The 24,212-nt window shown below is 40.4% G+C and overlaps 1 protein-coding gene across 3 annotated transcripts in view; it reads right to left on the minus strand.

Moving 5' to 3' along the window:
* Positions 1 to 24,212, minus strand: part of B4GALT6 (beta-1,4-galactosyltransferase 6) — a 65,407-nt gene that overhangs the window by 35,406 nt on the left and 5,789 nt on the right. For 2 of the 3 annotated variants that reach the window (XM_007455158.1, XM_007455160.1), the window contains exons 2-3: positions 11,155 to 11,271; positions 3,545 to 3,658 (exon numbers count right to left, since the gene is read on the minus strand). In XM_007455158.1, coding sequence (XP_007455220.1) covers positions 3,545 to 3,658; positions 11,155 to 11,271 — 231 coding nt within the window. The remainder of the gene's footprint in view (positions 1 to 3,544; positions 3,659 to 11,154; positions 11,272 to 24,212) is intronic. The other variant, XM_007455159.1, reaches the window with a different exon arrangement.

Genomic DNA, 24,212 nt, shown 5'->3' on the forward strand with positions numbered 1-24,212 from the left:
TTTGTTTTTTTTTTTGCGGTACGCGGGTCTCTCACTGCCGTGGCCTCTCCCGCTGCGGAGCACAGGCTCCGGACGCGCAGGCCCAGCGGCCATGGCCCACGGGCCCAGCCGCTCCGCGGCATGAGCCCGCGCCCCCTGCATCGGCAGGCGGACTCCCAACCACTGTGCCACCAGGGAAGCCCCAAACTTCACCTTTATGGTAATCCAGTGCCAGCAAAAATCAAAAAGAAGTTACAGCTAGATAATCAAACAACAACTTTAAGCCTTAACTTCCCTTCTGGTGATTATAGGAATTCAGTATCATACATACTTGAATGGTTTTCATCTAAGTAGATCACCTTCTTACACAGACTCTCCTTGACTATTATTTGGGGAGGTATGGTATTCAATTATTTTGTGTGATATGACAATAAGATTTTTATACGCAGGTATTTTATTATGCTGTTCTCTTTCATCAATGGGAAACAATTCTGTTAATTAAAAACAAATTAAGGATGCGTAGCTAAGTAAAAAATGCCTTAACTCCACACGTTTCTCCTAGGTTTCTCACACCCTTGATCATCGTAAAATCTGGCTCCATCATTTAAAGAAATGAGGAAAAGGAAAGGGAACAGCAAATTAACGTCTACCAAGCTTCAAGCACTGTGCTTCTCTTTATCCTCACAACACTGTGAAGTGGGCATATAATCCCAGATTTTACAGATAGGCAAACTGAGGCTACTTTGCAGTGGTCACTGGACTAGTGAGGGGGCTGTCCAGGATGGCTCGTGCCAGGCCCCTTCCTAAGGAGTTATCTGTATGAGGGCATATTTTCTACTAAACCATCCCATCAGGCTGGCCACAGCTAACTGGACAAGGGATTGGTGCTGGACCCAAAGCCAGCAGAACCATGAGGAGGTCTTCTGTGAAAAGGTAGCTGGCCAAACGGGTGTGATCCTCTCTTGCAGAAGAATGCAAGACTGATGGGAGCAGAGGGGAGGAGCAGGTCAGCAAGACAGTCAGCGAAAGGCAGTGAGAACAGCCACGACACAATCTTTCAAGCACGTGACAGGAGCATTTATGAGTTACGGGGCCAGGGGAGAGGAGGGCAAGCAGGAAGGCCTGGCAGGCAGACGCTCTGAAGCAGACTTCAATTAGTACCCAGAAAGCACTAATTAAGACAATGGCAACTAAACCAAGAACAGAAAGATTTCCTAAAACTATAAATCCTTGAATATGCAAATTATGAAAATGAAATTACTGTAATCAATATTTCAACAGAACATTACACCCAGTGGTCTCAGTACTACACAGACAAAAACATTCATTTTTAGAAAGCCAAGGCTGCAGTGACAAAGTAACGACAAATACATAGCCACAAAAACCATAGCTTCATTCTCTATTACGGGACAGCAAGGAGATAACAATATTAGAATCAGCTGAGAATTTTTTTTTAAATACTCAGGCTCTGCATCCAATTAATAAAATCAGAAACTTAGGGGTTAGGTCCAAGAATTATGAAAGCTATGGTGCAGCCAGGATCAATTCTAGATCAGTGGGTCTGTGGCCCAAGGATCACCAACATCAGCATGACCTGGGAACTTGTCAGAAATGAAAATTCTCAGACCCCACACTCCACATCTACGGACTCGGAAACTCTGAAGGTGGGTCCGGCAATGTGTGTTTTATAAGGCTGTCCAGTGATTCCGATGTACCCTAAAGCGTGAGAACCATGGCCTTAGATGATAATAAAAGGTGAATCATACTTTTTATTACAGATATATCTATCAACAACATACTGAAAAAAATCCTACAAACATGACAGGCAAAGACTAACTTCCTCAATAAAGAAAAGTTACATAAAGACATAAAAACACACCTTAGATACTGAGGACATTAAGACACGTGGATAAATAAGCAATTCAAAATAACGTTTATTTGAATTTTAATTACATAAAAATCAAGATACTAACTTATATGTACAAAGTATGCTTAAAATCAGAGGAGGGAGACACAAATAATAAAAAACTGCAAGATAGGGCTTCCCTGGTGGCGCAGTGGTTGAGAGTCCGCCTGCCGATGCAGGGGACATGGGTTTGTGTCCCGGTCTGGGAGGATCCCACATGCCACAGAGAGGCTGGGCTCGTGAGCCATGGACGCTGGGCCTGCACGTCCGGAGCCTGTGCTCTGCAGCGGGAGGGGCCATAACGGTGAGAGGCCCGCGTAGCGCAAAAAAAAAAAAAAAAAAAAAAAAACTGCAAAATAACAGCCGTGTGGCTTCTGAGTGATTATAGAGGTTTTTTTTTAAACAATAATGTATTATCTTCATAATTTTGAAAAAAATGTTTAAAATACAGTATCTTGATCCCTACCTCGTATTATACACAAAAATTCAAAACAAAATTGTAAAATTATTGGAAGGAAATAAAAGAGTATTCGTATGGCTTTCGGGTAATAAGGAAAGCTTTCTTAAGACCAAAACAAGCAAAAACCTTAAATAATGTGATTGATACACTTAGAAACATAATTTTAAATGTCTATAAAAGACTCCATAAACAAAATGAAAAGACAAGCCAATTGCAACACATACAGCAGACAATAGGTCACTGGCTGGAATATATATGAAGAACTCCCACTGATCAATACAAAAATCTAATTAACCAATAAGGAACCGATAAAACGGTAACTGAGTCACAGGAGAGAAAACTCAAAACTACTCACAAACACAGGAAAAGTCACTCAAACCCACCAGTAATGAAGAAAGTAAGAATTGAAACAAGATACCTTTTTTGATTTGTCATAATAGCAAAAAGTGTTTGATCTGTAAGAATAGCAAAATTTTAAAAGTCCATCAATATCAAAGTGGTGCATTCACGCTTTGCCCCTGGGGATATAAACTGGTACCGCTACTGTGGAGTGCAACCACGCCAGCCTACCTAGCAATTCCACTTTTAGGCATGAACCCTCAAAAGCACACATGCACAGGGAAATCTGTACGATGTTGTTCCTTACAGTACTGCTTTGTGGTAGCAAAACAGTGGAAACAACCTAAATTTCCATCAGCAGAGAAAAAGGTAAATGAAATGTGGTACATTTACTCAATTATTCAAAGATACACTATAGAACAGTTAAGGGAAATAAACTGATCTCTATCTATCAGCATGGACAGTTCTCAAAAAATAATTAAGAGAGCAAGTTACAGAAGGAAATGTAATTTTAAAATCATTTATATAATTTCTTAAAACCTTTGAAATGTTCTAATTTCCTATCTATGTAAAAGATAGTGTTAAAATCATTTTAAGGATAATTTTAAGAACACACATCAAACTCACAACAGAGGTGAGGTTACTTCTGGGTAAGGCATAAGCTTTTTCTTTAGCTTTTTAATCCTCCTCCCCCTCCCAAAAAAACTGCTTTGCACCCCTCTCAAAATAAAGTCAAATAACATGCTACGTGATATGAATACGAGCACCCCCAATAATGGCCTGAGGGTGGTGTGCTCAAACCATGCAATTTTATTTTATTATAATACAAGCAAATAGTTAAGTCAAAAGATGAAACTTACGCATGTAAGGCAGCTTTTCGGGGCAGGGGAGGTATGGCGAATATGTGAAGTTTCTCGGAAGATACGTTGTTGCTTGAACAAGATAATCACTTGAATTATTGCCTTCAGGATAATCTTAGAGAGAGAGAGAAAAGTTACAACCAAAAAATTGTCTTTTGCTTTGCTCCTAGTATGAAATGTGTCACCATCACTGTGTAAAGACTACAATCTGCAATCTGCAGCAGTACTTAAAAGCAATTATCTATAAAGAACTAGAGAAAAGCAAAATACAGCTGCTGTGACTACTCTCCCATTCACCCTTCACCGCTGCCAGACAGGACCTCTCAGCATGATTTCCCCCGGGGGAACCTGGGACAAGTCTGGGGAGCAGCAAGGCCTGATCCATGCGTACATACAGAGCAGGCCCATTTGCGACTGTAAGAGAACAGGTGTTCCCACCCTTCCCCCAGCTGAGCCACTTCGAAAGAGGGAGTGACAAAGTGAGAGAGCGGAATGGACATATATACACTACCAAACGTAAAATAGATAGCTAGTGGGAAGCAGCCTCATAGCACAGGGAGATCCGCTCGGTGCTTTGTGACCACCTAGAGGGGTGGGATAGGGAGGGTGGGAGGGAGGGAGACACAAGAGGGAAGAGATATGGGAACATATGTATATGTATAACTGATTCACTTTGTTATAAAGCAGAAACTAACACACCACTGTAAAGCAGTTATACTCCAATAAAGATGTTAAAAAAAAAAAAGAGGGAGTGAAAGTACACCAGGGGATACTCTCCAGTATCAAACAGCTCAGGGTGTTCTGGACAGCCACACAGCCACAGCACACTGCTTCCACATCCACAGAGCAGAGGGTGGGAGTAATGTTTTCTCATCACCTCACACTTGAGAAACTGTGATTTACCCACTCAACTGACTTTTGTAATACAGCCCATTTAAAGTCCTTAAATTAGTCATTCCCAACTCGTGGGCTGCAGTTTCTAGAGAGCCCTGGAGCTGTTATTACTTTAGGTCCATTATCTTTAGAGTCAGCAAATTATGGAACACCGAGGGTACAGTTTAGAGCACCAAAGTCAAGTGCTGAGTTCAAATCCTGCCCCAACACTCACTAGCTTTGTGGTACAAAGCAAGAGAATAGAGTTTCTCATCTGCACCTACCTCATGCTGTCGTTTTCAGATTTCAAAAAGGTAAGTGTACAACAATCCCTAGCCCATATGCATATTCAGGAACTTCAGCTAGGAGTGACTCCTTTAGAAATGAGCCCCTGACTCAACCTGGAACAGTCAGAGCCTTGGGAATTTTAAACTTGGAACCAAGGAGCTCACATTTCAGTCCCTTTCTGGAACAAAGTTCTGAGATGCAAATCTGGGAACCATGACCTGCCAGCTTCCTGCTATGTAAGAGGAAGTTGGTCTGAGAGAATGAGACCAACATGTGGTGAGTAAGAGATGAGAAATGGAAACCGCTGATTAAACTACCATCTGTCTTCTGGATCACAAACCCTGTACCCACAGGAAATGAAGTTCTAGCAGACACTTTAGGAAAATGTGACGACTTTCAGTCTTCAGTAATCTGCTCTGATAAGAGAGGTATTCCTATCAGAACTGGCCTGCATGCAGAGTTAGAAAGGGGGAGAACGGGCATATGACTTAGAAGAGAGGCCTGTCAGCCAGAGACCAGCAAGCAAAAGGCTGAAGGTCAAAATCACAGCCTTACTGGACTGTAAAAGCTAAACCCTCTCACTGCAGAATCCTGGAAATTGAATATGAAGCATGTGAGAAGAGTCAAAGAAAACTAAACACCTCCCGTCCATGGCTTGGCCTAACATAAATATTCACTCATCATCAAAATACAGCAGATGACAGGAATTCCCTAGCAGTCCAGTGGTTGGGTCTCCACACTTTCACTGCCAAGGGCCTGGGTTCAGTCCCTGGTCGGGGAACTAAGGTACTGCAAGCCACGTGGTGTGACAAATAAATAAATAAATAATAAAGTAAACTGAAGAAATTCTTAAAAAAAAAAATATATATATATATATACAGTAGATGGGGATGCAACCTGGGAGCCAGGATGGCACTTTGGAGCAAAGAGACACACCCCACCTTCAGGCCCACCTTCTGGAAGGGGCCTTGCAGAGCGGAACCCCTTATGAATAAGTGGAAACACCTTACCAACTTGGAAAGGCATCAGTTAAGGAGGCTTTAAGGTAAGTGTGTTACCAGAAAACCCCAACATGATAAATAGGGACCAATGATGGTACAATGGCTAAGGCCTATTCCACCAGGAAGTGAGAAAGCCCCAGTAACAGAATCCTCCCCAATGCCTTTCTCCAGAGGAGCCCTGGAAAGCATTTGATAAGGAAAATCCTCTAAGACAAAGGAGGGGGAGGGATTCAGTGGACATTAGCTGTTTTGTATGCCAAGACACACAGGGACGGACTAACACCACGGAAACCCCTCTAGGAGCCCGTACTCTATCTCACCCATAGATATCTGAAAGATTTAAAGATACTAAACATAAAATAAGTGTAAGGAAGTCCAATAAAGTTCTGGTTCTTTTTTTTTAATCCCTTTAAAAATATATATCCAGATATATATCAAATTTCAAGTTATAGTAAAAAAAAAAAAAAAAGTTCTGCTTTTATGGGGACTCCCACTATGTTAGCCAAGCATCTACTCTACACAATGCATTTGTAGGAGCTGAAAACAGAAAATAAGCTTGTCCCTGGGAGTGCACTGCCTTTATGTGTTCCAAAGGTAGTGTGTGTGCTCATTTTCATATAATCCTGAAGAAGATAAACATTAACACTCACGCATTCCTAATTTCTTAATGTCACGTAGTTAAATTTAAATAAGGGTATTTTCTTACTGTAAATAATTTATTAATTCTTGTCATTAAAGCTTGGGCCCCTTTTCTTAGCCACACATAATTTATAGACTCTATTAATCCACACCTAACTCACAGAGATTTTAAGCTCTCCAGACATCTCTGCAACACAAACTGTTAACAGCAGCTCCCTTTGGGGAGTCTCATGGCAACAGGAGGGCTGGAGGACTGTTTCACTTTTTATTCTCATGCTAAAATGATTGAATTTTTTTTTACAAAAGAATCCATGGATCACTTTCATCAGTTTTCAAAGAACTAATGTTAAAAAAAAAAAAAAAAACCTTAAAGACATGCAGTATCAGTATATTCATGTCCTTTAAATACGAAGTTTTGGAGCTAAACATGTTATTCTTGGCTACATCATTACAAATGATCATAAGGATCTCAACTTATTGCCAGACTAATAAAAACATCTGTATCCCTTAAGTACTGTGTCCAATGGTAGTTACATCATCCCAAAGTATTTTGTATATAAGGCTATCCACCCCCTTGCCATTAGTCTATAAACCTCTTTTAACTGAAATCAAATTGCCTTTGATTTCTAGCATCTAATAAAGGACCTACAACATAATAGAAACTTACTGCAAATAAACACTTCACAACTGATAATACAGCCAACAATGATTTAAACTTTTGGCGACTCTGATGTAATAAACCCACAAAATCATTATTCCTACAAAAGTGGTGAGGCCCATGGAGTATAACCCACTGCTTCCAAAATCAGGAGGTTTTTTTTTTTTTTTTTCGGTACGTGGGCCTCTCACTGTTGTGGCCTCTCCCGTTGCGGAGCACAGGCTCCGGAGGCGCAGGCTCAGCGGCCATGGCTCACGGGCACAGCTGCTCCGCGGCATGTGGGATCTTCCCGGACCGGGGCACGAGCCCGTGTCTCCTGCATCGGCAGGCGGACTCTCAACCACTGCACCACCAGGGAAGCCCCCAAATCAAGAGTTTTAAAAGGTGATGCATGACAGATGCACTGAAGGCTGATCCACACAACTGCTGTAAAATGTAGACATTATTTCATCTAATGAATGGATGAAACCACAGTGAGCCCTGGCCCCTGCCTTCTTCCTTCCAGAGCCACACCAAACAAAAAGGAAACACAGAATGAAAACTGCTGTACAAGTCCCCTCTTCAGCTCTCACTGGACCTTAGGACAACAGGACCAAAGGAGACCTCTCCAGGGCTTTGGTCTCCCCACAAAAGGCAGCTTAAAGCAGGTAACAGAAACTCAATGAGCATTCCAGTCTATTTACTGCTAGCCTGTCATGTCAGTCTGGCGATGTCTGTGGGCCTCCGACCATGCATCCACCAAATGATGAAGTGTGCTAGGTTATTTCTAACAAACCTACCAGCTCTAACACTGCGTGACCCTTGTCATCTGTTTTGATAACTGCTCACTGAATACATTTTGTTTTCTTAATTTGACTGACTCCATGGGCTACAAGGCAAGGCACCATTTGATTATAAAAGAACATGGTTTCTTTAGAAAAATTTTACATACATCTCTTTACACTTGGTGCTTCAGAACGTTCAGGTACAGGGTTAAAAACTCCTTTTTGGAATCAAATGTACTTAGAAATATCACAGTTTGCCACTAAGTGTTAAATATTATGTTTTTTGCAAACTATTTTCATTGGCATATAACATTGTGTTAGTTTAAGGTGTACAACATAATGATTTGATACATGTATATATTGTGAAATGATTACCACAAGGCTAATTAACATCCAACACTTCACACGGTTACAGTTTTTTTTCTTGTGATGAGAATTTTTAAGATCTAATCTAAGTGATAGTTTTCTTTTTTATTGGCCATGCCGAGTGGCATCTGGGATCCTAATTCCCCGACAAGGGATCGAACCCATGCCCCCTGCACTGGAAGTACAGAGTCTCAACCTCTGGACCGCCAGGGAAGTCCAAGTGATAAATTTTAAATGAGTCAATACATGTTCATCAACTCTCCCCTGGAGCTCAATTAGCTCTTTGTAAACCTTAGTGTCCATTATCTCCTTTTTGGCAGATTTCATCTGTACAAGTCTGTGCAGAAATAAATCACTGCATTATAAGTAGCTATTCACATTTCCATCTCTCTCAGAAACCTAGAGATCTTCATGTAAAGGGAGGATTTTTTTTTTCTTTTGGTAGGAATCCTTTATTTTTGAATAGTACTATTTGCCTTTTACAATGAATGCTAAATGCCAGATCTTCATTTTATTCTAATAGTTCTATGAAACAGGGTAGATAAAAAAGCTGGGCATAAAGAGCTTGCTGACTCTTTTAAATATACAATAGCTAGTTGGTATAAGAACAAGTACTAGATCCAGAGTCTTCTGATCCCTAAACCAGAGAACATCAGAAGTCTGAAAGACAAGCTCTAGTCCTGGCTGACTAGTTACTAGCTGTGCAGCCGTGGGTCAATCACTTCATCTGGGCCCTCAGTTTTCCCAGCTGTATAATAATGGGGTTGAAGTAGGTGATCTCTAATGGTCCTTCTAGTTCTAAAGTTCCAAGATTATTTTCCCTAAAAAAGGTAATGTGACAACGTGGAAGAAAGACTATGCTGTTTAAAGGCCCAGTTTCAGGAGGATGTGTTTCTTCAACTTGTATCTCTAATATCTAGCTAAGTATACCTACACTAACTACTCAAGATAAATGAACACGGCAGAACCTCACAGTTGCCTATTCAAACTCCATTCTCCCTTTCTTCCTCGGTAACAGAACCCCAATTTCATTCAGGGCAGCAGGGAGCCCAGCTCAAAGACTATCATTCCCAGGTGTCCTTACAACTAAGTTCTGGCTCGTGAGACATAAGCGGAACTACTACGTGGGACTTCCGGGAAGGGTCCTTACAAAGGGGGCACTCTATTTCTTCTTCCTCCCTCCCTTCCATCGCTCCTTCTAATGACCCAAGGGCAAACATAGAGACTGGAGACCCACAGTCATCTTAGCCTGTGAAGCTACATGACAGAGCAGAAGTGGGAAAGCGTGTGAAGACTTTCTCCACAACAGAAACAGTCCTCCATCCAGACTTCTTTTGTACAAGAAGCCTCATGGGTTTAAACCACTGCGGGCAGGTTTCTCTTACAACCAAACCTAATTCCTAACTGATACAATAACTGACGGTCTCCTGAGAAGAGCTGCACCATCAGTAAAGGAACCATGTGAAAAATTTCCAAAGGTTCATAAAAAGCAAACTTTCATCAAAGGATGCACTGGTTGTTCGGTCTTCACTGCAACTATGACTTGGTGAGGGGAAGAGAGGATTTCCTTTTTTTCAGCTGTGGGATATGCTGCAGTAGGGTTGAGGGCGGGGTTGTCTTGCCCAAGTAACCAGTTCTCCTAATCAAAAACGCAACATTCATGCATATAACTTATTCATACTCCAGGAAAAGAACCTGATTAGGCACAGATTTTATTACCACTCACTTATACAAATACAGTAACTTAAGGATGCTTAATACTTCAGCTGAATGAACTTTTAGTGAATACCTTCACATCAACTTATTCAACCAGGACAAGTCTTAGTGAAGCTTTTAAAATGTTTAAACTTCTCCTAAAATTGACCTACTGTTCAGAAGACCAATTAATGCAGAAGACCAGTTCATGAGACTTCTACCGTACTATTAAAATATCAGCTCAGATGAGACAGTCTTTCTAAAGGAAATTTCTTTAAAGTTAAAAGGAAGAAGAAAATTAAGAGTGTTTGATTGGCGGCATCATAATACAAATCAGGCAAATGACTAGGACAGATTTTGCAGAAGCATGTGTGACATTAAATTAAGAATCAATATGTCACAGTCTTGAATTTTTAGAAGAGTCTAAAAGTATTACCCATCTTAACACCCATTTTAAGAAAATATACCTATGGTTGGGAGATAGGGGCTTCCTATTAGGGTGTGGGGATATGTGTGTGTGATTTACAGTGGCACAATGAATGAAGAACTGTTGACATAAGTCTTTAACTGTTTAAAATGAGAATACAGTGGATGCAACAACTGATAATCAGCCACTGAACCCTTTAAAATAACACCCAATTCTACTTCAGGAAGACAATGTGGAAACACTGCCAGAGAAGAGCACAAGCATCCTCCCACAGCAGCTGAATCTATTTACATCATTAAATCATTAGTTTGGCCTATTACATAGGTTTTAACCTCATGTGATTCTGATGGAGATTCTTCTTCCAGATTATATTTTAAAAAGACAAGAGCAGCTATTGATTTCCAATTTTATATGATTTCTCCCATTATCCCCTAAAAAGACCATACAATTATTCAGACTCTGCTATAACTAAAAACACGTATTTTCTAGACATAGCTGGGAAACCATCTTAGGAATCAGAATGGGCATAAAGAAGATGGCAGTATGGCTAAGATGAATAAATTACTCTTTTTGTGGGTAATTTCTTTTCAACACAGTAGGCAAACTGAAAAAGTACAAGCTGTTTTTCATATTTTGTTTAAGTTATGTTTGCAAGAATTAACTTAAGTATCTTTATACAAAACCCTCATCACCTTGGTGATCATACCCTTATATATCCTAGAATACATGACAGTCCCAACTCAAGCAGTGAAAGACCCTCCCAGTGCACTTAGTAGGAGACCTTCATCTTTAACAGGAAGGTACTTGGAGGCAGAACTTGAAGAGATTTGGTTTACTGATTTATGACTCTAAGGGTAAGAAGTGGAAGCAAAGCAAAATTAAACAGGAAGCAGTCTTACCTGTACCATTGAGTGTAGTGTTTTTATTTGTGTACAGCCTGATCATATGTCCTATTGTTTTTACATTCTCTCTCAACATTATTCCTCGAGCTTGTACCATAAAGAGATATGTGTTGGCTATAAAGGAAAAAAAAAAGAGAGAATGTCATGACTCAATAAGCTTTTTAAAAATTTTTAAAAATAATATTCAGAATTGAGGAACTGCCCAATAGACCCAAACTGACTCAATTAGTACATCCAAAGGGAAAACAGAAATATAAAATGACTATCTCCCATTATCAAAAACTTATAAAAACAAACTCTTTTAAAGAAACAATAAAATGAAAAAATTAAAGTAGTAACATCCATCCATCAAACAGAATGAGACTAAATGAACAAACTGAAATATCGTAATTCCTTTATCCATAGATGATTTTCTACTATAAAATATACTTAGAAATTTCCAAGAGGTTTTTTTTTATACGTATTCAACCATATACTCCTAAAATTCACTTTCTCTAATTCTCTATTAATTCCCTCAAGCCAAAGACTCCTCAAAGGTGAGGATTCCTTCTTGAATCATAAATATATCATAAGTCAATATCTCCAGTATGCGTATGGATCTTGCAAATTTCTCAAGGCGTTGGTGGGGCATAGTGTAGAATGATCTAGAATCAGTATCACTTTTTGTAATTTCTCTTAAATACTTGAACTTTTACACTCCCCTTCAATGTACCTACCCTTCAATCTACCTACCCTTCAATCTACCTACCCTTCAATCTACCTACCTACCTACCCTTCAATCTACCTACCAGGACTGTAAAAGCAGATAAAATCAAAATCAATGTGCCGTTTTCAAGCTGCTAATCTAATTCTCCAGAGTAAGTGCTTCAAAAATAATTTCTAATCTCCTCCTTTGGGAGAAACTGGTAATTTGACGAAGATTACAAAAATCCCTGACTTTTGAGATGGCAAGCCTCCTCTGACAGGCACAGAAGTCAAGTCAAAAGACCTTTTCTTTTGTGGTCCTGATTCTGCTACCAAGGGCAGCTCACTGGATCTCAGTTTCCTCAACTAAAACTGGCAGTACTGCACTAGGTTTCTCGAAAGCCCCTTCTACTCTAACTTCTCCAAGCGTGAAGCTAAAAATCATAAACTCCATTCAGACAAGAGGAGGAAGCTCATTATCATGGCAAAACCAAGAAACTGCAAGGCTCGGTTAATGGCTCTTTCAATTTTAAGATAAGCTGTCTCCCAACACAGTAATGACACTCTCGAAAAATGAATGCTGAATGAAAAAATCAAAAATGCCGACTCATTTTCTGGGCCCAGTTCTGCTTCTTCGACATGGTACAGAGAAATGAGCAAAACGTTTGCTACCTCCTTTCCCATTTTTTTGAAATTTGAACTTGTTCAAAGTACAAATGAACAGAAAACAGATAACGAGAGTAGAGAAGCAGAGTGTATTAACACTCTTTCTCTCACCTTCAAGCCATAAAAGAGAAACAGAAATCTAGGTTCCACATAAGTTTACCTCAACCATTTTTAGGAGACTGTCCACATCCTCTCTTAGAAAGCAGTCCTATAATTAGATTTAACTTGTTTAGGCTTGAATTTATTATACCAGGGTTACAAGCCCCACAAGTTTTTATCACATTTTTGCTTTCTAATGGACTTTAAAAGACAAACAAGACAAAGTGAAGAATGAAAACAAAGAGAACAGCCAACCAAAAATGTGGGAAAATGTTCAAGAAAAGCCCAAGTAACAATAGCAACTCGACCTAAACCAAGATCTCAAGTTCAACTGAAACAATGCAGGAAAAAACAATGAAATAGATTATGAATGCCAACTGATTTACAATCTCTCGGATCATTTAATCCTAAAGTTATACACGAAATCTGTTATCAGTGGTGTAAATATCCTAAATATTTGTTATGCACCAAACTGAAAAAAAATAAATAAATAAGAGACCTGTCATGGAGAAGCAGGACTGAGCCAAGGGTTATGAAGCCAAGACCAGTACTGATTCCCAGACTTGGAAGAAACAGTATTGGCCTAAGCAAGGATATACTAGGTGAGAACACATGTGCCTCACTGTCTGTCCTGGAAACAGACCTTTTAAAAACTATATAGCTTTTACTTTTGATTAACACACCTACTCTTATAAAGAAAATGGTCTGAATCTTGAAACCAAGTCAAATTTTAGAAACAAGGAAAATATCCAGTATAGAAAAGGATAATCAAAGTCAAATTTTCCTAAAAACTTTCAAAATATCAGGTAACAAAACTGTTAAGAAAATTGATTGCTGATGGCACCTGTGACAAACGTGAATCATTTACCAAAAGACTGCATTTACTATTCATTAGATGGATGGAGAAAAAATAAAGGACAGTGAAACACCAAGCTCTCCAAATGGAAATCTATTAGTTTATTTTAAATCATTCACAGCTAATTGAGTTACATTCCTTAGGTTAATAGTCCTCACGGGTTTAATCCCTAAAGATTAAAACCCATTAAGGAATGAAGCTGTGTTTAAACAGAGGCATTGTTAACAGGAGCAAGGCCATGTGTCAGTGTTTCAAGGCCCAAGAAGCCAGCACTGAATGGTCCAGACTGTCTGATTACCAAACATCATAAAAATCCAGTAACCCACACTCAAATAACTATACTTGCCTGCTAATCATCATTACTATAAAATATAATATCGTATTGGCAAGCCAGGAAATCCTTGTCTAAAATTTCTATTCCAACTTACAAGGGACTACATTTCAGAAAACAAATAGGGAAATCTTTCCCATCCTTGCCCTATGGTCTCAAGACAACTCAGAAACACACTAAAAACTACCACTGGTAAATTAAAATGATGCCATGTTCTCTAATTTAGTTCATTTGCTATTTGCCTCTGCATTGTGAGACATAAATTTAACTTCTTTACCTAGTCTGTTTTCCAGGGGGGAACAACTACAACATAAAGGAAAAAAACTTCAAAAATCAACAGTTTACAACAGCTTCTAGGCATCCTACCCTGGGTTTGTGAGGAAAGATTTATGAACATGCCTCATTCTCAACTTAATAAAACTAAGGAGTACATTTGCCATAAAGCTGTGTCTCTCTACCTCTTTCCACACGCAGTTTTGCTCATTGAAAGCACGCTGTGTATTCAAGCCAAGGAGACTGTGCCGTCTGCAGTGATCTGGAAAGGCTTCCTGAGTACCGAAGGACTCAAATACAACACCCCTCTGATCCCGACATCCATGTTTCTAATCATCACAATCTCCAGGTCCTTTAACAAAACCAGAAGTCAACTACAGAGCTGATTGTGAGGGAGACTGTGTTGGTTAGGCATTCTCACACGCAGCTATAAACGCAGTGCTGGAGCTAAGAAAGACAAGGTACAAATACAATTTGGGGAGACACTCACACAAAAGTGAAAGTAGGAACCACAGTGGAGAATTACCACAGGAAAAATTATCTAGAAAGGAGATAAGAAGGTGAAGTTCAGACCACAAATAGGAGACACAAAGATAAAAGACCCCGAGATAAATTAATCTGAGCTTGAACATGGTGAAGAAGTCACTGGACAAAAGTAAAGGGAACGGTCAACCATGTCAAATGTCACCACAGAAGCTAACAAGAAAGACTAAAACACAATAGCTTAGAATATAAAAAAAACTAATACCTAGTGCATACTCTACTGGGCATCCTTAGAAGTTCTTTACATAAACTAATCTATGTAACCCTTACAAGCAACCCTATAAGGTAGGTACTAATATTCCCATTTTACAGATAAGGAAATTGAAGCATGGAGTTAAGGGACTTGCTCAAGGTCACACAGTTATTGGCAAGTAGCAGAGCTAGAATTCAACCCCTGCAGTCAACTCCAGCAACCCAGCTCTTTACCACCATCCCAGTTAGCCTTGAAAAAAGCTATTAGATCATGGTCGACCTTCAAGAGAGCAGTTTCACCCAAATAATGGAAACAAAAGGAAACTAGTATGGAGTTGAGTGGATAAAGTGGAAGCAGTCCAGTTTTAGAACAGGTAAGTGACAGCAAGGTCAAGGGAAGTTTTCTTGTTAACAGGAGGGATCTGAGCATGACTGTGGCCTGAGTGGAAGGAGGAAAGATGAATTTTAAAGCGAAGGCACTAAGAGAAGTAAGAGGAAGGAGCGAAAGCACATTTACATCGATAGGACAGTATAAGCAGAGGCTGTGAGGTGCACAGCTGCAAAGGATATACAGGGATAAGCGATCCAACTTGAACAGTGTTGGCAGCAATGGAAAATAAGTTGTAAAGGTCCAAATGGACAAATGGGGTGAAAAAACAGAAAGGAGAAAAGGGGACTAGAGCTCACTGTGAAGATGAGAAGTAACATTAATGAAGGTGAGAAAGTGCCAGACGTGGAAGGTTAGAAAGACTGGGGTTGGGAGAGAGAGCACACCACAGACATGGGGACACCCAGGCATGGCCAAGCAAGGAAAGATGGAAAACGAGAAACAGACTACCTGATGGTCACCACAGGACGCCAGTGGGGGCAAAGCGGAGCAGAAACGCTCTGAATTGAGCATAACTGCCAAAAGCATCCCAGGGGGGCAGAACGTTGGATTTCTAAAGGGAAGTGAAATGAATTAACATTGAGTAACTACATTTGTCAGGCACTGAGCTAAATGCCATATATAAATAGACTTAAACACACATATAATTATATTTCACTTAATTCTTATGTAGCAGGTAAAGATGAGTGCACATCCTAATTCCCAGAACCTGTCAATGTTATCTTATTTGGAAAAGGAGTCTTTGCAGAGGTAATTAAGTTAAGGATCTCGAGATGAGGAGATCACCCTGGATTATCTGGGTTGGCCCTAAATCCAACGGCAAGTGCACATACAAGAGAAAGGCAGAGGGAGGTTTTTACACACACACACACACACACACACACACACACACACACACGAGAAAGCAACGTGAGGATGGAGGCAGAGATTGGAGTGATCTGGCCACCAGCCTAGGAAGCCAAGGAATGCCAACAGGCACCCAAAGCTGGAGATAAGGAAGGATTCTCCCCTAGAGCCTCCAGAGGGCGCACAGCCCTGCCAACTCCTTGATTTCAAATTTCTGGCCAACTGAACTGTGAGATGATAAATTTCTGCTTTAAGCCACTCAGAGTGTGGTAATGTGTACGGCAGCCCTAGGAAACGAATACACCACCCCAGGATACAGGTACAACTTTCCCCATTATGAGATCAGAAAACAAACTCAGAAGTTACACAGCTGGAATTTTTAAAAATCAAGATTCAAGCACTGGCCTGAATGACCCTGAGGGGCAGCTATTTGGAAGAAGCAATGGCTGAAATCTCCTCCTAGAGGAGAGAGAGGGGCTAAGAAAAAGAAAAATCTTCAATGTAAAAAGTTATGAGGGAAGTGACAACAGGAGGGATAAAGAGATTTCAACTAATGCGAGGAGGAAGTCAGAAAGGGCACCTCAAAGTCACAGGAGAGAAAACGGAACGTGTAAGGAAACATAATATAATCCACAAAACGTGTAATCCACAGAACGTGTAAGGAAATAAACAATATGGAAAAAGGCAAAATACTGCATATAGACATCCCTTGACAGTAACCATAGATATCTGAATCAGGTATTCTCTGAATTTCTAAGAACTCACAATAATCTATTTCACATGCTTGTAAGTTTTCTTCTTTCCACATCTAGCCCCTTGTGCAAGAAGTTTCCAGACATTACTCATGCAAGTTTGTAAAAGCTAAATATATTATCTCTAATAATAAAGCTGTAAACCCCAGGATGAGGCCACATGACATGTGTAATATAGTTCATACTTTGCCTAGGACCAAAGTATTGCTTGAGTTAAAAACAAAAAGTAACAGACTTCTAGGCTGTGCCAGGCTGTAAAACAAATGATTCCCTTTATGTCAAAGCACTATTTAAACAGATCTCACTATTTAAACACTATCTTACCATGGTGATAATAATCCAAAGTCAGGTATGGGCTCAAGAAAATCTGCAGAGCAAATAATTACTAGCCTATAATATCCTCCTCCCTATCTTTCCAGTAAGTCACAGGCTGACTAATAAATAGAATGAAAGAATTCTGTGGTCAGAATCCCATTTTATCAAGCAATAATGAATACAGTGATCACATACAGTACAGATCTATTTCAGACCTTAGCCAACAGCTCAAGCTTTGCTGATGTAGACACCAAAAATTAACAAAAAATTCTTTCCAACAGGTACTTTTACCACTTCCACTCTGCAGTTCAACAGTTTTAAGTTATTTGAGGGTATTACTTGTGTTTGAATACTGATCAAAGTTAAATATTTCTGAATAAAATTTGACTTTTCCAACAGTCTTATTAAAGGCGTTCAGGGTAGAGACGTGTTTATTCAATAAATATTTGTTGAATAACTACCAACTGCCAAGCAGTACCAGAAACTAAGAAGCCATGGGGGTTCCTCTGTAAACACCAAAATCCTGAAAAAGAATAAACTGCCTAAAACAACGGAATTACTTCTACAACAACCAGACCATCAGTTCAGCCCAGTTTAAACTCAGCTGAAAATTCAAAACCTAGACTCTGAACACATGATCTAACACACGACAGCTCTCAGCACTGTCATTTGTTAATTCACTGTTATTCACTTAAACACATAGCCTCTTTAAAGCATGATAGAAGCCTGAAGAGTTGAGCTATAAACCACATTAGAGAAAAGTAGAATCAGGAGGAAATGAGGGAATCAGGGAAGGAAAAATGCAGACAATTACATTTTTAATCTAATCAGTAAGGAAACTTACCTAATGAAATTACAGACTAAAAGATGAAACCGTAAATAAACACATCCAGGAAACATTATAAATCTGCTGAAAATGAATGATTTCAGAATACATTTAAAGTGAATGCGAAATGAACCTCCACCCGCTTAAGAATGCTATCTTGAGAAAAAATAAAAGGGAGAACTATTTGAACTATGTTTTACAACCATCCCCAATTTCCCTGTGTTTTCACAATTAAAATATCTTTCATAATTTCAACTTACTTAATCGTGAAAGTAAGTATAACAGGCAGGAGAAAGGGGACACAGCATGGGAAATGAATTTCAAAGATTTCCAAAGCTAGAGCATATTTTCAAATCTAAAAACAAGGCATCTTCTCATTCTCTACCATTGGTCTCTTTTCAAAGATTTATTTTTATTTATTTATTTTATTTTATTTTTTGGCTGTGCCGGGTCTTAGCTGCAGCACGCGGGATCTTTTAGTCACTGCATGCAGACTTCTTAGTTGTGGCATTCAGGATCTAGCTCCCCGACCGGGGATCGAACACAGGCCCCCTGCGTTGGGAGCACAGAATCTTACCCACTGGACTGCCAGGAAAGTCCCTACCGTTGTCTCTTGATTCAAATGAAAATAAAGTCCAAGTTCTCTTTCTCCAAGTCAAACTGGAAATTGCACTATAATTAGAAGTCATAATATCTGAGCGATTAACTTAATTACCAACAAGGCAATATATATAACATGATTTCAGTAAAGAATTATTAACACTAGCAAGCTCCAAATATTTAAAAATAAAGAAAGAGATAATATTTCAATTAAGATATCATGGTATAGTAACAAACCTCATAGAGCTGCTTAGCTATGAAAATATTATAAAGACTTTTATAAGTCTTTTGTTTTGAAATTACTTCCATTGGCTAACATGTACGGCCACATGCTTTAATAACGTTTACTGACCTTGTTAAGTGAATTACAGTATATCTTTCTAATAATTAAAAATACTAAATAACCTATAACTCAGTCACATAGTCAGTGCAGACTCATAAAGAAACACATGATCCTGGTTGTCTTAAACAACCTGTCTGTCCATTCTGCCCATTTCCATTCTGGAGGAAAAAAATTCTTCACCGTGATAGCCATTTCTGTCTCCAGTAAAACATGATGCTATAAACAAATTAATCCGTTTTTTAACAGGTAAGATCAGTTCTATGAAAGATCAAATGACATGAGATAACCGGTCTAAAAACTAAAACTATTTAGCACTAAATTATTTCCCAACCATTTGGGGTGTTTGTCAGAAATAAGCTCCCAGGGGCTTCCCTCGTGGCACAGTGGTTGAGAATTCGCCTGCCAATGCAGGGGACACAGCTTCGAGCCCTGGTCCAGGAAGATCCCACATGCTGCGGAGCAACTAAACCCGTGCACCACAACTACTGAACCTGTGCTCTACAGCCTGCGAACCACAACTACTGAGCCTACGTGCCATAACTACTGAAGCCCACGTGCCTAGAGCCTGTGCTCCACAACAAGAGAAGCCACTGCAAAGAGAAGCCCGTGCACCGTAAGGAAGAGTAGCCCCCGCTCACTGCAACTACAGAAAGCCCGCGTGCAGCAATGAAGACCCAATGCAGCCAAAAATAAAATAAATAAGATAAATAAATTTTAAAAGAAAAGAAAGACGTTCCCAGGGTCCAGATTTACCTGAAGTATTAATTAAAAATCAACCAGGATCACAATCAGAATATCTGGTGATAAGATCTGGGTTGCCTTAGGTAAGGCTTAAGCACCTTCACATTTGAAAATTGAAAAACCATTCTCTAAACATCATTAACATTTGTTAACAAGCAAAAAAGTAGAAGCTTTCATAATTAGTTTAACTTATACCAAATACATCCTCTTTTATACAGCTTTCTAATTTACGAACACTTCATTCAGACAATGAAGAATCTATTTCATCCCTAACGAACATACAACACAAAGACCTCGTAGAGCCAAAGACTTTTACTAACTCGAGAAAATTAATCATGAAAACAAAGATACAAACAGGAAGTCACACTTATTATGCCTCTGGAGAAAAGAATTACAAATTTGAGATTTAAAATCACTAAGTTATGTTTTCCTAAACATTTTGCCGTGCCACATAGCCAAAAATAAAACTGACAAACATCCTTTAAGCTATCTTTCCTATTTTAACTGAGGAGGGTTTTTGCTGTGGTTTAAACTGAACTCTGTCAAGTTCTGCCATGACGGAAAACAAGTATGCCCATGAAACAGAACAAATTAAGTCAGCCCAGTATAGGATATACATGCTAGAGAGAAAAAAAACTGGGGTGCTACCTGAAACTCTCCAGTGGGCCCAAGACATGAGTAAAAATACCTAGCAATAACTAGAGTAAATAATTTTCCATGGCATTGTAGGTATCCTCAGAAAACCTTTTAACCTTCAATGGAACCAATCTTCAACTCGAATCACAATATTACTCATATGTTATTCTCTTTGTTATCATCCTGACAAAAGGAAGAAGTGGAAAGAAAAGACTTTATAAATATTCAATCACTGGAGCCTCTGGGAATCAAAAAGAGAAAAAGAGATTCAGATGGGAAAGGAGAAAAAAGAGAAGACACGGGAGAAAGAGCTGGGGGCACGCTGCTCTGATTAAACTGGTAAAAAAAAAAAAAGTGCAGTCCAAGCAGTGGTGACAAGAGCTAGCATGGTCTAAGGCAGCCAGGAAAATGGACCGGAAGGAGAAAACTGTAAACACACAAAGCCGGAGGGGCTCTCTCCATTCTCTGGAACTCCCAAATAGGACCTAGGAAATCCAAGTTCTAGGAAAATCTCTTCACAACGCACCTCCTTCTCATCACCTCCACATTTTCACTCAGGTTAAGATAAACATGAGGGGCAGGCTGGAAAGGGAAAAGGAGTCACAAAGGCAGGTGGGTAGAAGTGGGCACAGGTGGAAGAGGGAGAGGGCTGCAGAGATGAACACAGCACCGAGGAAACGAGGGCAAGGGGCTGAGAAGCCTGTCCGGTCCCCCAAGCAAAGCACCTTCTCCAGCCTTAACCTGTGGTCATCTACTCTCGGCTGGAGAACAGGTAACGAAAAGAACTCTTAGCAGGCCACTTATTTTGTTGTTTACAGCTCAGTTAGAATGGTCTGGTTTGGCTTCTTTACAAAGAGCAGAAAACCTGCCCCGTAATTACGCTCACTGCTCTCACACTATCCAGAAGAGTTTCCTCTCTTCTCCGTGGGGTATTCCCCACGGAATAAAAAGCTGAAGAAGACAGAGGTCATATGTCCCCCAAATCTTCAATGTTCCAGGGCAACTCAGACACAGAAATCCCAAGGGGCACAGTTCAGCTTTTCCAAAAATCATCCACTTCAGTTCTTCCAACAACAACGCATGAGACTCTGGGCAAGTGGTAATCTTCAGGGGCCTTTCCTTCTCTTCCTTTACAACAAGGCCATTCTCCTAGCACGTGGCAGGGGGTGCGGAGCTCCAATAGCAGACCTCTGGGATCTTACTCCTGGGGCTTCTCTGCACACAGCTCTGGCTCCAGAGCCAAGGCCTCTGTGTCCAAAGTTCCCATGGCTTGGGGCCCTCAGACAGAGGGGCTCCGGTGGGGAGAGGCTTAGCCACAGCTGCAACCACCAGAGCCTAACACCATGCGCACAGCGTATATGTCCTGAGAAGCTTCCCAGTACATCCTGTGATAAACAGGCTGGTCACAAGATGGGTAAGGACATTACTCACCCTCTATACATGTAACACTGCCCCGAGAGGAAAATGCGTTCTGTTCCCAGCAAAATTCCAAATAGTATTTGGAATACCTACCAATACAGAGAAGACAAACCTAGATTAGGCGTTTCTCTTTTTAAGGTATCCACAGACACGGCTATTTTTACCTTTAATAAACATTAAAAAGTAGTAATGATAAACACTGCTGCAGAATAAATGCGTCACTACCTCATTCTGCCACATTGTTTAATAGACGTCAAATTTACTTATAAAATCGTAACATGGAGAATGGTATTTAGCATTGTCAGATTTCAATCAATCAATATCCCCTTCAAAAATACCTAATTTCCCACAAGGTCATAGGATTTAGATTCACTCATGCTGAAACAATATAGCTGAGTTAATAGATACGCTCAAGAATGGCAACCAGAGAATAAAATAATAAAAATAGAAGAATGGCAACCTGACGGTGGTAAGCAGCCTCTGAGAAGGCTCCCCTGCCCCTTGAGTGTGCACTGGACCTAGAGACTCTTTTCTGACAAAGAAAATATGGCGAAAGCGATGGGGCTGGGAGCTACCCAATGGAGAGGTGCCAGGGCAAGGAACTGAGTGAGGCCTCCAGTCAATAACCTGCGAAGAAGCAAAGTCCTCAGTCCAACAACCCTCAGGGAACAGAATCCTGCCCAGATGCACGTGGGTAAACTTGGAAGCGGATCCTCCCCCAGTGGAGCCTCCAACCACGGCCCTGAGCTACACTCTGTGGCCGAGTAAGAGACCTTGAACCAGAGGCATCCAGCCAAATCGCGTCCAGATTCCTGGCCACAGAAACGATGAGATAATACATGTTTGTTGGTTTAAGACCCTCAATTTGGAGGTAATTTGTTAGAAAGTAATAGATAACAAATACACTGACCAATCCTGGCATTTTCTCCACTGTTCCTCATCCCCTGCCAGCCCCTCCATATTCTTCCAAGGTGTCTAACATCCAACACTGGAATGGTATTGATGAGTGGGCAGGGAAGAGAACGAACTGGAGCTGCCATACCAAAAGCAGTGATTTAATCGGAAACGGTCACTCAACAACCCTTCACTAAGCCTCTAGTGTGTGCCAAGGTAGAAACCAAATCTCTTAACCTAGTCTAGGAAACAGTTTATACTAACATTTGTTCACGTAAACAGAGCCGCTCACTCTAAGAGCTCAGTCACCCACCTTATTAGATATGCATGTCCTCAACCTCCCTCTCCATATGCATCTAATTTTTGCTATCATGAACGTCTTTATCTCCTCTCCCATCTCCAAAATTAATGTACCCATATACTTGATCCCACTCCCTCTACCTGGTCTCCCTGATTCCAGAATTGCTGACTTTAAACCATCCACACCAGTACAGCCTAAGTACTTCTAAAATGCAAACCTGATCATGTCACTCTCCCACTTAAAATTTAAGCCCAGTGGTCTGACACTGTCCTCAGGCTGAAGTCCAAGTTCCCAAACCCAGCTTACAAGGTCTTCTATGGCTGGACCCGTATTTCTCTCTCTGGCTTCGGCCCACACTCCTCTCTGATTTCTATGCTTTAGCCCCCTACCCTTTTTCTTTTTTTTTAAACTTTCCATTTCTCTTTCATCTCTTAGCCTTCAAATATCCCATTCCTACCTGAAGTACTCTTCCCCAGGCCCACCCTTTAATCACCTAACTTAAGCTTCTGGCCTCAGCTTAACCTCCGTCTTCTCCCTGACGCCTAGTCTAGTGCCCCCATCCACCCATCCGGTGCCCCATAGCAAACTGCACTCCACACTCTCTTCCAGAATAGTTGCTCTGCAACTATGTGAATTTCCCACTGGGCTCTATGAAGGCAGGGACCATGTGGATTCTGCTCAGTGCAGAACCACAGACAAACATGTATGAATAAGTAAATGAATTAAGTCTTCCTAGATCATACGTTGTAATTTGTTCCCTTCCTCAAATCTTCAAACCGTGTCCTCACTCCCTAAGCATCCACATAAGCTCAGGTCTTCCCATCTTACAAGGCTCCTTTGATCCACTTTCATCTGACCTCTGATTTACAATCCAACCCAAGGCAATCCAATCCAAGGCTAGGCAATCTGGCTGGTGCCCTATGACACCACAAAAACAGCTCTTGTAGTGGCTGTCACAGAGCTCCTACTTACCAAATCCATGATTCTCCTTCCAGACTTTACCCCACTGAACTATATATCCCACTGCAATGCTTGTTTTGCTGATCATCATTTTTATTTATTTACTTATTTTTGCGAAGGTCTCTCTTCACTTTCATGATCTCTCTCTCTTCCTTCATTTTCCTATTGCTATTTCTCCACTTGCCCTAGGCTGATGGATTTCATCTGTGGTTACCTTGTCTTCAGCCTCCACCAGCTGTCCTTGGGTAGCCATCTAAACTTTCCACAGTGCCAAGCACACTGCTTCCCATTTAGGGCTGGGGAGTGAAAAAGGTAAAAGAGCCTCATGGGAAACCCTTCAAACTGCACTTGGGCTTCCTTCATATTCCAATTTAACCCCTATCATTCCAC

This window comes from Lipotes vexillifer, unplaced genomic scaffold (genome assembly GCF_000442215.2).
Source record: "Lipotes vexillifer unplaced genomic scaffold, Lipotes_vexillifer_v1.1 scaffold90, whole genome shotgun sequence".
Classification (NCBI taxonomy): domain Eukaryota; kingdom Metazoa; phylum Chordata; class Mammalia; order Artiodactyla; family Lipotidae; genus Lipotes; species Lipotes vexillifer.